At 56.1% G+C, this 14,301-nt stretch overlaps 1 protein-coding gene and 1 pseudogene across 1 annotated transcript in view; one reads left to right on the top strand and one right to left on the bottom strand.

The window, feature by feature from the left end:
* Positions 1-14,301, bottom strand: part of LOC127474811 (zinc finger protein 208-like) — a 1,297,692-nt pseudogene that overhangs the window by 827,231 nt on the left and 456,160 nt on the right.
* The window catches only part of LOC127474831 (zinc finger protein 271-like), a 279,141-nt gene continuing 265,962 nt past the window's right edge, over positions 1,123-14,301 (top strand). The window contains exons 1-2 of the mRNA XM_051796134.1: positions 1,123-1,590; positions 1,759-2,027. Of these exons, the coding sequence (XP_051652094.1) occupies positions 1,175-1,590; positions 1,759-2,027 (685 nt within the window). The 5' untranslated portion in view covers positions 1,123-1,174. The remainder of the gene's footprint in view (positions 1,591-1,758; positions 2,028-14,301) is intronic.

Below are 14,301 nucleotides of genomic sequence, written 5' to 3'. Positions count from 1 at the left end.
ACAAGTGGTGTGAGGAGAGGCTGAGGGAGCTGGGGGTGTTGAGGCTGGAGAAGAGGAGGCTCAGGGGAGACCTCCTGACTGTCTGCAAGTCCCTGCCAGGAGGTTGGAGCCAGGTGGAGGTGGGGCTGTTCTGCCAGGAAGCAGCAGTAGGACAAGAGGGCTGGGTCTTGAGCTGTGCCAGGGGAGGTTTAGGTTGGATATTAGGAAGCAATTTTTTGCTGAGAGAGTAATCAGGCCTTGGAATGGGCTGGGCAGGGAGGGGGTGGAGTCAGCGTCCCTGGAGGTGTTGGATATTGGGAAGCAATTTTGTACAGAGAGAAGTGAAAAGAGCGGGTGGGTCACCCCCAAAGGGAGCTGGGGGGAGCCGGGGTTTGGGGGCCTGATGGGAAAGGGGTGGGAGGGGTGACTGAGGGGAGTGGGGAGAGCGGGAGCGGGGTTGCCGTGGGGGTGCCTCGGTGTCCCCATGCCTTGATTCCTGGAGAGTGAGGGAGGCTGGAGATAGGGAGGAGCTTCGAGAGCCCTGAGAGCCTGGAGAGGGGGGGCACGGATAAGGGGAAGCCTGGACAGTGGGGACCCCTGGGATCCCCTAGGACAACAAAGTGGAGAACCTGGAGAGGGGGAATTTCTGGGAATGCAGCATCCCGAAGGCGAGAATCAGAGGAGAAAGGGAGCCTTGGGATCCCCAACACTCCCAGCATCTCTAGGTAGAACCCCCAGCATCCCAGACAGGGGAGACTCTCTGAACCCTAGAGGGGGGAAACCAGAGAAGGGGAAATCTTAGGAGAATTTTTTTTGGCTAATCTTCATATTTTAGAGTATTTTTTAGGTGAATCTCAACTTTTTTCAGTTTGGGGGGGCAGGAGTCTTCTCACTCTTTCTTATAGGCTTTTGCCTGAATCTCGATGATTTGGGTTTTTCTGGGCTGAGTCTTGGTGTTTTGGAGGTTTTTATGGACACAGGATGTCCAGTGAGTTCTAGTGATGGACTTGGGCAGGAGGAACCCCCAAGCCAACGCGCTCAGCCCTTGTTTTCCCCCCCATCAGGATTTGTCCTTCCCAAAGCTTGGGCGGATGGAGGAGGAGGCTGCGAGGAAGATGCCTTGGGCCCCCCAGGCAGGTGAGGAGGAAGTCAGTGTCCCTTTGGGCGGGTGTTGTGCTGGCTCTGTCAGCCCAGCATGGCCCCGGCTGCAGGACAACCCCGCTGGCGCCGCCGTCCTGCCGGGGCCGGAGTTGGGGGGATGTCCTTGGCCTTCCCTGTGGGCCGGAGGCAAATCCCCTGCCTGTCCTTCTTGCTTCCTGCCCCAGGCCCCGAGCTGAGGAGGGAGAGCCCGGAGGACAAATCCCCCCGTGAGACCCTGGTGGGAGAGGCCGTTTTGAAGGGCTCCCCGGCGCAGGAAGGCAGCGGGGAGGAAAAGGGCCGGAGATCCCCCCGCAGGAGGGGCTCCAAAGCCAGCCCAGGGTGCTCTGAGGAGGAAAGAGCCAGCCTGTGCCGGGAAGGCAGCCGGAGCTTGAGGGGGAGCTCTGAGCTGGTGGTCCCTGAGCAGCCTCCCAGCAGGGAGAAGCCCTTCAGGTGCTTGGAATGTGGGAAGAGGTTCAGGAAGAGCACAGACCTGCTCAGACACCAGCACATCCACACTGGGGAACGGCCCTACACGTGTGGGGAGTGTCTCAAGAGCTTCAAGAGGAACTGCCACCTGATCCAACACCGTCGCATCCACACTGGGGAACGGCCGTACAATTGTGGGGAATGTGGGAAGAGCTTTAGGCAGAGCTCCAGCCTCCGCACCCACCAGCTCATCCACACCGGGGAACGGCCCTACAAGTGCTTGGAATGTGGAAAGAGGTTTCAGACCAGCTCAGCTCTCCTCCTGCATGAGCGGACGCACACGGATGAGAGGCCCTTCCGCTGCACCGACTGCGGGAAGGGCTTCAAACTGAACTCCCACCTCGTCACCCACCAGCGCATCCACACCGGGGAGAGGCCCTACAAGTGTGGGGAGTGTGGGAAGAGTTTCACCAACAGGTCTGGCTTGACCAGACACCAACGGACCCACCAGTAAGAGAAGCCCTTCCAGTACCTCGAGTGCAGGAAGAACTTTGGCTGCTGCTTCCACCCCAAATGAAGCCCCTGATGGTGAGGCAACCCCTGAGACCAGTGACTGTCAGTCCATCCCTTTTGACGAGAAAAGACCAGTCCCCTTTCCCAAGGGCAGCTTCTTCCAACAGAACCCTTCTTGGGGGGTGTGTGGAGATTCCTACCTTGGCTGGAGACCCCCCAAGGTCACTGCTGGAGGTTGAGAGCAGAGATCTCTCTCCATGAATGTTGGTCTGGGGGAGTTCCATCCAACCGTAATTAGGAATTACAGGTTTTGTGCCAGCTTGGGTAGAATTGCTTCAACAATTGCTTTAGTGTAGAGCACTGTCCTATCTTATCCTGTACTCCTGGTAGTTTTAGTGTATATATTGTGCACTAAGTAATTCTGATGAAGATCTTTTGTCTGATCATTTGGAACCCTAAATAAATTAATTTCTCTCAATAGATCTGGTTTACCATCATTTAACCTAGAGGACAAAAATGATTCAGTTACACCTCTGTAATTCCTCTAAACTGAAAGTGTTGGCATAATCCAAGGCTGAGATTTGATCCAGCACCCCACAGGAAGTTGGGAGCTCAGGGGGGCCACCCCCCTTTCCCAACGCCTCTGTGCCCAAAGACCCCCATGAGACCATCCGACCCACCAGACCACCCCCCCTTTTCCACCCTTCTCCCTGTTCCTTCCATATTCCCATTGTCCCCTCAATCCCCCATTTCCCCCCTGAACAGTTTTGGGGTCCCAACCCCCACTGTTTGCCCCCTCTCCTGTGGGCACTAAAAGAGAAAATGAGGCTGCACACACAGAGTTCCATTGCAGGACTTGTCCACCCATCTTTCCAGTGTCCCCCTTTCATTGGGGTTCCTTTGGAAACAGCGCCTGGGCTTTGTCTTTTAGTCCACCAGAGTTCCCAGCATGGCCCCAAAGCAGTGCCCTGATCCCACACATTCCCCTCCCCTCATGTGCTGGCTGTGTTCAGCCACCAGAGAAAAACACAGGCTGCCATGCAGAGCGTTCCAAGTGGTTTCCCCTTTGGCAAACAGCACTCTCTGGATGGAAAACACCAGTCAGGGCCAAAACACTCCTTTTGGATTCGAATTAACTGAATGCAGCTGTTGCTGCCTTATGTTGTTCCCACATAAATTCTCAGGGTTCCTTTGCTTCCAGGAGGCCCCACATGCCCCAATGGCCCCTGGATTCCATGAGCTTCCACAGTCTCCAATGGTTCCTTTAGTTCCATGAGACCCTGCAGTCCCAAAATGCCCTTTGGATTCTCGGAGATTTCCCACTGTCCCAGGGTCCCCTGTGCTTCAGAAGGAGCTGCAGTGGGACAGTGACCCCTTGGTTCCGTGAGCTCTGCAGTGTTCCAGGAATCCTTGGGTTCCAGGAGAGCCTGCAGTTTCACAAGGACCACTGGAATGCAGGAGGTTCTGCCGGGTCCCAATGGCCCCTGGATTCTGGGAGGTTCAGAAATATCTCCGGGCTCCCTTGGTTCCAGGAGGACACAGATGTCAGCAGGAACCCTTGGTTCCAGGAGGTTCGACAGTGTCCCAGAATTCCTTTGATTTCATGAGGCCCTGGATTGTCCCAATGGCCTCCTGATTCCATCAGCCCCCTCAATGTCACAATGGTCCCTTGGTTCCAGGAGTTTCTGCAGCGTCCCAGGGTTCCTTTTGTTCCATGGGGAGCTGCAGTGTCACAATGGGCCCTGAATTCCAGGAGTTTTCCCAGGGTGACAATGCTCCCTTGATTCCATGAGATTCCCAACTGTACCAGGGTTCCTTTGGCTCCAGAAGGCCCTACAGTGTCACAATGGCCCCTTTACTCCAGGAGGTTCCACAGTGTCCTTGCTGGAACACACAGGGCTGTAATGTTGTCAGCCCTGCAGAGCTGCCTCCAGCTCTGGGCTCCAGCACAGGAAGGACATGGACCTGTTGGAGTGAGTCAAGAGGGGACCAGCAAGATGATCAGAGGGATGGAGCAGCTCTGCTGTGAGGAAAGGCTGAGAGAATTGGCATTGTCGAGGCTGGAGAAGAGAAGGCTTTGGGGTGACCTAATTGTGGCCTTGCAGTGCCTGAAGGGAGCCAACAAGAAAGATGGAGAGAGACTTTGGACAAGGGTCTGGAGTGACAGGACAAGGGGAATGGCTTCACACTGACAGAGGGAAGAGTTAGATGTGATATTAGGGAGAATTTCTGGACTGTGATGGTAGTGAGATCCTGGCACAGGTTGCTCAGAGAAGTTCTGACTGCCCCATCCCTGGAAGTGTTCACGGCCAGGTTGGATGGGGCTCTGAGCTCTGAGTCTAGTGGAAGGTGTCCCTGCCCATGGCAGGGGGTTGGACTGAGATGCTCTTTAAGGTCCCTTCCAACCCAAACCATTCCATGATTCTGTGACTGGTGGGGGATGTGGTGGTCGGAGCCGACGGGCACAGAGACCCCAAAATGATGGAGTTTTCCATTCTGGGTAAAGGAAGGAGGGGGCAGCAGAACTGACACCCTGGACTGCTGGTGGTCAGACTTCGTCCTCTTTGGGAGACTGACTGATCTGGGTGTGAGTGTGGATGTGCTGGAGGGCAGGAAGGCTCTGCAGAGGGATCTGGACAGGCTGGATCAATAAGGCCAAGTGTCAGGGCCTGCCCTTGGGTCCCAACAACCCCCTGGAACGCTCCAGGCTGGGGGCAGAGGGACTGGAGAGCTGCTCAGCAGGAAGGGACTTGGGGGTGTTGCTTGACAGCAGCTGGATATGAGGCAGAGTGTGCCCAGGGGGGCAAGAAGGCCAAGGGCATCGTGGCCTTTGTGGAGAAGAGTGTGGCCAGCAGGAGCAGAGAACTGATTGCCCCTCTGTGCTGGGCACTGGGGAGGCCCCAGCTGGAGTGCTGTGTCCAGTTCTGGGCCCTCAGTGCCAAAAGGCCCTTGAGGGGCTGGAGCGTGTCCAGAGAAGGGAACGGAGCTGGGGAAGGCTCTGGAAAACATGTCTGCTGAGGGACGGCTGAGGGAACTGGGCTGGTTGAGTCTGGAGAAGGGGAGGCTCAGGGGGGACCTCATTGCTCTCTGCAATGCCCTGAAAGGAGGTTTTAGTGGGGTGGGGGTCCGTGACTTCTGGAAAGCCTTTAGTGACAGGAAGAGAGGCAACGGCCTTAAATTGCATCAGGTGAGGCTCAGATTAGATATTCAAAAACCCTTTTTCCACTGAGAGAGTGCTCAGGCATTGGAACAAGTAGCCCAGGGAGGTGGTGGAGTCTCTGGAAGCATTCAGGTGGCATCTGGATGTAGCGCTTTGGGATGGGGTTTAGGGGTGATTCTGGTGGTACTGGGTTGACAGTTGGACTAGAAGATCCTGAAGGTCTCTTCCAACGTTGATGATTCTGTGATTCTCTGACCTGTCATCCCTGTTTGCAGGTTTGTGCTCTAACAAGACCCTGGGGATGTTTTCTCTGTTGGGTCCACAGAGATTGTGTTGTGTGAGTTTTTTTCCTCTATAATCAAAACAAGGAGTAATTAATGCTAAATCCAGCAGATGGCTTTCAAGTCATAACTTGGTCCAGTTTGTCCAACTGTGTCCAAACAGGTGAGGAAAATCTGGAACTTTAGAAGGGTTAGTTTTTTACCTCATTAGCAGGATATCCAGGGGTGCACCAAGTGCCTTCCAGTGAGGAGCACAAGAGACCAGTGACAATATTGTTCTAATGTTAATGTCACTGGAGCACAGAGTGAGATCACTTCTGAGTTATGTTTCTTTAATTACTGATTGTGAATAAAGAGAAAATGACATAGTTGATGACACTTTAGGATTTATTTCACACTCTTAACACTAAGGTATTTTCCAGCTGGACTTTGAATATGGTTCCACGGTATATTGCAAATTTCTATCTCAAGTTAACAGTCTACTTCTTCCCAAAGAAATTCTCAGCAGCTAACACCCTTTCATCATCTGTCTCTTTCCCTGATGGCTTGGCTTCTTTCCTGTTTTATCCCTTCTCAGCCACTCGTGCCAGAGGCAATATTGAGGAAAGAACTGGGTTTTAAAAAAGAGAAAATGCAAGAACTTCCTTCAGGCAGTCAGTTCTTCTGGGCTGGGCCGTCTGACTCCTGGTGTGTTTCCCTCCATGTGCTCAGCACCGGCACAGGGCACACTGAGGGAGGTCTCCAAACTTTCCTGTAGGTGATTCTGTCAAAACTAATCCCCTCCCAGGGCATCACAAGATGAGGCTCATCAGCTGTTCCAAGTCAAAGGATACTTTTTCCCCAGGGCAGAAAAGATGGAAACATGCTAGCAGTGCAAGAGAGGGACAGTGGAGACCCATCCTCTGCCATGGGGGCGGTGACCCAGACTCCCTGTTTGTCCTCTAGTCCCTCTGGGAGCCCTGAGGTTTCCCTCTGGTCCCCTCTGGCTCCCTGTGCTTGGAAAGCCTTCCAAATCCATTCTGGTGAGGGGAGGTGGTGATGCAGCAACAGCAGACGCCTCGTGGGATGCCTGGACACCCCTGGGGAGGCAGAGCTGGGGCCACTCATTCTGTGCCCTGTCCTGGCTGGGTGCTGGGGGGACTGCCCTGAGGAGAGACAGATGAGGCTTCTCCTGGAGAAAGCCTCAGCCAGAGCTCAGCTTCCCAAACAAGGCTGGGGCTGGGGGTGTGCCGAGGGGGAAGTTGTCCTGCAGGCAGCAGGACAGGACAAGCAGGACGCAGTCTGCTCAGGACACGGTGCATCTGAAGGACACCATGGGTTTGGGCCCATTGTTGCTGCTTTATTAAATCACAGCCGCCTCCAGCTGGCTCAGTGGGAACAGAAGAGCAGTGCTCATAGTTTGAATTGAGGTTCTTGGTGAAGATTTGATGGCATCAGGATTCCAGTTCTCCTGCCTGTAGGAAGGACAGAGTTTCTTTTCTGTGATAAGATCCATGCCTGGAAAGCTCCCCAGGCAGCCACCAGTCCCCAACATGGCATCAGGGCAGTTGGCAGCAGTCCCCCCAACACCTGCCTCCCAGCCCACGCCAAGCCACCGCCTTACCCACAGCCCCAGAGCCCTGGATGCCACCATGGCTGTCCCTGACACCACCCTGCTCACCAGCTCAGGTGTCTCACACAGTGCCTGGGAGCCTGGGAATGTTGGAAGCTCTTCATGGATGTGGACATCGGTGCCTGAAGAGCTTCTGGCCTGAATCGAGGGCTTGATGTTGGTCCTAAAGCTGCCAGGATGCCGATGGTCTGTTCTGCCACGCAAGAGATGACTACACTGCTGTCTGTCTTCAAGGGCTGAAGGGCTGTGAGAGAAAAAACAGAGCCGAGCTGAAACTCCAGACATCCCTCCAGCCCATGTTCCCCACTCACCACTGCAGATCTCATCCAGCTGCTCTGTGCTTTGGTTCCTCAGGTGCCCATTTTCCAGCTCCAGGGGGACAGGGCCAGTCAAACCACGGCAACTTGGCAGAGACGTCTTCAACTGCTTCTGCTTCCTCAGCACCGCTGAGCCCAGGTGGTCTCTGAAGAGGCAGATGGAGAAATCCTGCATGTCGCTGCTCTCCTGGGAGGAAGGAGGAAAGGTGAGCTTTGGAAACAGCAGCCCCCTGCCCACAGTGAAGGGGGGTGGGGATGGTGGCTGAGGGAGATGCCCTGGGCTCAGATTCCAGAGCAGGGACAAGTTGTACTGAGCTGCAAGGCCCAGAAGCCACTAGAGCCCAGGGGAGCAGAGCCTGCTGCCAGAGCTCCTGACAGGGCTGGGCTTCAGAGGAACTCTCACTGCCCAATGCCCATCTCAGGGCTCACACTCCCACATCAGCCTTACCATGTTGAGGAAGCATGAGAGGTTCTCCACTAGATCCTCAGTGGCTGGGCAGGCCTTTGTCTTCTTCAGGTTTGGACACATCAGGTCTTTAGAGACCATCACAATCTCTGTCCAGGAGTCTTCACTGCCAATCCACAGGAGCTCCATCATGTTTGGCACCAGGAGCTCCAGTTTTCCTGCCTGTATGAAGGACAGAGTTTCTTTTCTGTGATAAGATCCATGCCTGGAAAGCTCCCCAGGCAGCCACCAGGCCCCAACATGGCATCAGGGCAGTTGGCAGCACTTCCTCTAACACCTGCCTCCCAGCCCACGCCAAGCCACCGCCTTACCCACAGCCCCAGAGCCCTGGATGCCACCATGGCTGTCCCTGACACCACCCTGCTCACCAGCTCAGGTGTCTCACACAGCACGACGAGGCCTTCGAGCACCTGGGAGGCTGGGAGGGTTGGAAGCTCCTCATCGATATCAAAGTTGTCATTCTGAAGGTATTCAAAGTCTTTGTCCTTGTCCTCCCACTCAAACTTCACGCTAGTGCCACTGGGCAATGGCTGTAGAAGCAAGCACAGTAGTGAGAGCCTGGCAGAGTCTGCAGGGCTCGTGGCAGGGGATCAAGTCCTTTTCTGGTCACTCACAGCCAAGTCAGAGGTGGAGCTGCTTTCTGAAGAAGAAGCGCTTAGACTGCAGGGCCACCAGTCGACCCAGAGCATGACAGCGAATGGCCATAATATCTTGTCTCCAATCTCGGGCTCTGAGAAGATGCTCTGCCACATTTGCCTGGCCACACTGCAAGGCAGAGCTCTGTGTCAGCAGGGCAGCCTGGAGTGCAGCGTGGCTGGCCCAGCCCAGGTTCCTGGGGCCCTGCCTGGGCAGGCAGCAGGGCACTGAGCTGGTGTTCCCCTCTAGGCTGGGAGCAGCAGGGTGGCTCTGGGCTGGCTGGGCCAGCTTTGTCTGCTGCAGGCCTGGACAACCCAGCAGGGCTGGAAAGCTTGGTGGGATGGAGAACCCCTCTCCTCAGGGCTGTCCTCCATCATTCCTTGGCTCTGGGAGCCAGAGAGTCTCAGGCTCCATCTCCCCACAGCCAACAAACCCTCAGGCTTTTCAGGGCCAGTACCTGTCTCCTTGTGGAGCGATGCTCAGCAGTGTGGCGACTACCTTCCTTGGGAAAAAGTGCGCTAGCAGCAGAAGCAGGGAGTGGAAGCACTCCTGCACAAGTTCACACTTCACGCCTGGCAGTCTTTCATGCAGGAAGCTCAAAATCTTTGGTACCTGAAGGGGACAGAGGTGAGGAGAGTGCTGCCACGGTAGTGCAGCCTCAGCTGCCCTTTCCATACCACTCTGCTGCCTTCAGATGCCTTCAGGTGCCTGAGACACCTGGGTTTGGCAGGGAGGGATGGAGAGAGGAACAAGGCCTTCTAGGGCTGAAGGGCAGGGCAATCCAGCCACAGGCCACTTACATCCGTCAGGAAGAAGCACGGGTCATCCGTGGCCAGCCACAAAATCTTTTCTGCTATGGTCCTGCGCCCTCTGTAAAGGTTCCACCCAAATGGTTCAACCCATGGACGAGTCTCTCCAGGTACCCATTGATAATTCTGTGCATCTTTCTGCTCCAGGGTTTCAAGGACGATGTGCGTCCTCTCCGAGCGCGTGAGGTATCTTTCGAAGGGCTGCGGCAGGAAGGAGGAGAGCAAAGATGTCACCCCAAGGCCCCTGCTGGTGCTGCTCAGCTGGGCAGCGAGAGCAGCCCTGGCCACAGGTGCCCAGCAGTGCTGGCAGCAGTGCCCACAGTCACTGTGTGGGGGAGGACAAGAGCAGAGGGTCCTTAGGCTGAGGCAGGAGGGCTGGGCTCATGCTCACGGGGTGCTGGCCCTGCACAGGACCAGGGCTCACTGCTGGGCAGGAGAGCTGCAGCTGCTGCTGGGACACCAGCAGAGTGCCGCCCTCAGACAGTCCCTGCTTGGGGACAGCAGGAACCCTCTCATCAGGGACACTGAGGCCCTGTCAGCCCCACTGATTCCGGGTGCCTTTGGCTCACAGGAGTGCCCTGCCGATGGCACAGACAAGAGTCTCAGCAACGGGGGAGCTCATTACCTTGATACCGCACTTTTTTCCAAGAGTCCTGCAGAAGCAGGTGATTTCACCTTCCACGTGGCGCGCGTATCGTTTGTCCCTTAGCCTGGTCCTGCCTAAAGAGCAGGGCAGACGTGCAAGTCAGGGAGAGCAGCTTTGCCATCAGGCTTTCCAAAGCAGCCGGAGATCTGCTTGGGAGATGGCAGGCCAGAAGGAGATTGTGGAGGGAGGGGGTCAGAGTGGGCTCCACAAACAGGCAGGGTTGAAGATGGTGAAAGGAGCGGGGAAGGAGAGCAGCAGAGAACAGGTGCAAGACTTGAGGAGAGCACTCCACTTGTACAGCAAAAGAGAGCTGGGATGCTGCGGGGAGCAGCTGGAGGGGCAAAGGTGGTCAAGCAGAGAAGCGGAGCTGGGAGGTGATGTCTGTGTGCAGAGGGACGAAGGCCACCACAATCCCCCTTAGCTTTTTGCTTACAGATGAATTCGCTGAGGTGCGCAACAGTTGCCCGACGTCCTGAGAATGGTTGAAGGAGGACAAATCCCAGCAGCTGTCCAAGGAATGGGATCTCGATGACAGTGGACTTCTTTTTGTTTCAGGAGGTCCCATGGGAGGGAGGGAGGGAGGAAGAAGAGCAGCAGGGTTGAGGGCAGGCAGCTGGTGCCAGGGCCCCATACCTGAGAGTGTGCCCAGGGCTGGATCCCTGGGGAGTGCAGGCTTTGCAGGACCCTGTGGCCCTGTCTCCTGGAGCCCTCAGCTGGGCAGCAGCCCTGGCAGGGAGAGCGGCAGGGCAGGGGCACAGCCTGGCTGGAGGCTTCCTGGGCCTTACCTGCCGTTGGGAATAGCTGTTCAACCATCTGCACAGCGTGTAAATCCTCTCCATGGCTTCTTCCCACACGGTGACAATATCATATCTGGCAAAGTCCACCAGCACCTGAGCAAAGAGGAGCTGCTGGTGAGCCCCCGGAGCAGACACCCGCTCCAGTAGCAGCAGCAGCTCGGCTCGGCTCCTGGGTGGGACTTGCACTGTCCCTCAAGGCTTCCTCTGAGCCCCAGCAAAGCCTGGAGCAGGGCTCCTGCCCCTGGGCTCCTGCCCCTGGGCTCCCTTATGGGCCAGGCAGGAAGGCAGGTGCCTCTCTCTGTGCTCCAGAAGAGCCTGGTGACACAGGAGGGGGGCACTGTCCCCACAGCGTGCTCTGCCACCGTGGCACTTGTCTGGAGACCACCCACCCAGGAGTGGGCAACCCCTGCCCCACAGGGTGAGGAACAGCCCCGGGACTGCCACTCTTTGCACAGGCCAGACCTGCAAGATGTTCTGCAGCTCCTCGCCCAGTCTGGAGGGAGGAGTGTTCCGCACGATTGCCGTCAGCATGGGGTCCAGGGCTTGCAGGGTCTGCAAGGAGGACAGAGAGCGCTGGCAGTGATTCTTCACCCCCAGGAGATGCATCTGAGCTCCCAGTGCCAGGAAGGAGAGCCACCCACGCTGCCCAGGAGAGACCTAAAAGCAGGCAGTCTACTGTGAGCAGACAGCAGATGCCACAGGCCTTTGCATTCCAGCGGAGAGAGATCAGGGAGCAGAGAGAATAAAAACTGGAAGGAGAAAACAGGAGGTGCCTTTTTCTCCCTGAGGCCTGGTGCGCAAACCACACTCTTATGTTTCTCGGGTTCTGTCCTTCTAAATAAACTTTCTGCATTCTTTCCACTGCCTTGGCATTTCTGGGGATCCCTGCGTATCTTACGTGACGCGCAGGATGGCCAGAGAGCAGCCCAGAGGGACTGGTGGCTCCTGGAGCTCAGCCAGCACTTACCTGATTCCTGCGCTCATATCCATCCCATACATAGGTGTCCCATTTAGGAAGGAAGAGGACAGCTCTGAAGCAGGCTTCTAGGAGCCTTCTCGTTTTGCCCTCCAGCACCTCGTTCACCGCGCTGCAAAGAGGAAGGGCCCAAGTGGACAATGGTGCCGGGGGAAGCGCCTCCAGGCCTTGTGCAGGGGGCGGAGGTCCTCTGGGGAAGGGGTCCCTGGCAGTGATGAGCGGGTACCTCAATCTTTCAATGGCAAAGAGGGCGAGCTTCCGCACTTCTGTGTGCTTCATCTCCCGCTCGCGGTGGTTCATCTGCTGGATCAGATCCCTGTCGCGGTCGTCCTCGGCACGCTCGTTGATACAGGACTCAGCGTCCAGCAGCATCTGCAGAGCACAACGCAGCTGGGACCCGGCAGCTGCCAGCACCCAGTGCCACCAGAGCCTAGCCCTCACAGGGTGCCAGTGCCAGGGGCCTTGCCCCCTTCCCCAGAGCACCGAGTGTCCCCTCACCTGAATCCTCTCGACCACCTCATATCTGTGGCAGAAGTGGACCAAGCGCTGGGATGAGCCACTGCTGGTGGTGCTTCTGCACAGGCGCACAACTTTCTGAAGAAAGCTGGTCTTGTGGACCAGATTCTGGCAGCCGGAGGACAGAGAGACAAACAGGGAGCATGAGAGGGGGGAAACGTGGCCAGTGAGACTGGAGCCCTGAGGGGCAGTGGCCTGCGGGAGCAGCAGCTCTGCCCAGCCAGCACCCCTCCAGCAGCCCAGCAGCAGAGCCCCTGCCTTAGATGCTGGCACAGCTGCCGTCCAACTGGCCACACTTACCTCCTTGGGGCCGTCAAGGGCCTGGATGGAGTCCACCACTTCCTGTTCTTCTCTGGACAGGGGGAACAAGCTGACATCTAAAAGAGGGATAGAGCAGGGAGGATCATTGCAGGATGCGCTGCAGAGCCCCAGCCCTGCCCAGTCCCCTCACTCACCCGTCCCCATCTGCGGTGGGTTCACCAGGATCCACTGGGAGAGTTCTGCTGCAGACCAGCTTTTCTGGGCAGCAGCCTCCTCCTCCCAGGCCACCTCATGGGGCTCTTCTGGAGAGCCGCTTTTCTGGGCAGCACCCTCCTCCGCCCAGGCCACCCTGGGCTTGCTGGGGGGTGTCTGCTCCATCCTACTAGAAAACTACTAGAAGTAGTAGAAGTAGTTTTCTAGAAAACTACTAGAAGTAGGGAAAGGGGAAGTGGGAATCTTCACGGAAAAACCGTCGCACTACGGGTCAACAGGGAAAGCCTGGAGCTGTACTCAGAAGATCCTCGCCAGCTCCGTGCTCCCGTCCTGTCGCGTCGCTGTCCTGCCGGACAATGGTGTTGGCACTGGGGCTGTGCTGACCACGTGTGCTGTGATGGGATGTCACAAAGGGCCCCCCTGTGACACACCACCTGACGCCTAGCAGTGTTCCAGCACTTGTGGATGTGGAACCAGCCCCTAGCAACGGGCCCCAACGATGCAGAAAATTATGCTACGTTGACCCTAAAACCCCAAAGCCCACAAATCCTTATTAGTAGACACACTGTTCCAAAAAAATAAAGGAGCGCTGGAGGCATAACATTGGGTGCGAGTGGTGTTTTTTGTAAAGGGAGTACCTTTATGTGGGCCCCCACCATCTCGTCTTTGAAATGGTAACACCTTATCCCACTGTCTACAAGCAGTAGATATCCCCTGCTATCCTATACACAAGGTCAGCTTTTCTCTGTAGTTTCAAAGGAAATACATCTCTTGGCTCAGAGTCATAGTGATTGATTCTTTTCAGCTGACCACCTCCCTGAGGCTTTTCCAGGACCCAGCTCAGGAGAGCGCTGCTAAAAGTCCAGCTGTGTGATTTCAAGAGCCAGATTGGCTCCTGAGACCTTCCATAATCACTTGGAACATTGTTGGTTAAATTCTGCCATAACTACTCACATTGTTAGTATGAAAAAGGAAGAGTGGGAAAATTTCTGGTTTTAATGGAGTAAGCTGGGCAAATGAAAGAAGGCAAAGGCATGTATATAATTTACAGTGACTGCTGAAGTATGTAAATATTAATTCTAGTCATGTTTGCTGGGTGTGCTTCTGGCACAGGAACACCATAGCTGGGGCTGGGGACAGCACTGATGGCAGTGATGAGGAATGGGGGGGATGCCCTTCCATCCTGCTGATATCTGAAGCGGTTTCCATGGCTGTAGTCAAAATAGGAGACAGTGTCCTGGTGACACTGGCATGCCAGGCAGTCTCTATGGTGTTGGCTAAAAAAAGTAGGACACCTAGTTTTCTTTAGGTGTCTGTGCTGTTTCTGAGCAGCGGTAACGAGGGCTGGGACTGATGTGGCAGAGGGGCGGGTGTGGGGCTGTTGTGGCTCCGTCCCTCAGGAGCTGAGGGTGCCCAACACAGGGTGTGTACTCGGATCAGAGGAGAGGGGTTTGTGGCCCCGCTCTCTGTGGTGAGCCTGGTGGGTGAGCTCCCCCTGGGCCAGGCCACGTCAAGGGCTGATGAGAACAGAGGTGTTGTTTGTGGAATGGCAG

Source organism: Manacus candei, unplaced genomic scaffold, assembly GCF_025592945.1.
Source record: "Manacus candei isolate 608988 ecotype Guabito, Panama unplaced genomic scaffold, ASM2559294v1 h1tg000045l, whole genome shotgun sequence".
In the NCBI taxonomy this organism is placed as follows: domain Eukaryota; kingdom Metazoa; phylum Chordata; class Aves; order Passeriformes; family Pipridae; genus Manacus; species Manacus candei.
This window is presented reverse-complemented; position numbering and strand designations above follow the sequence as displayed.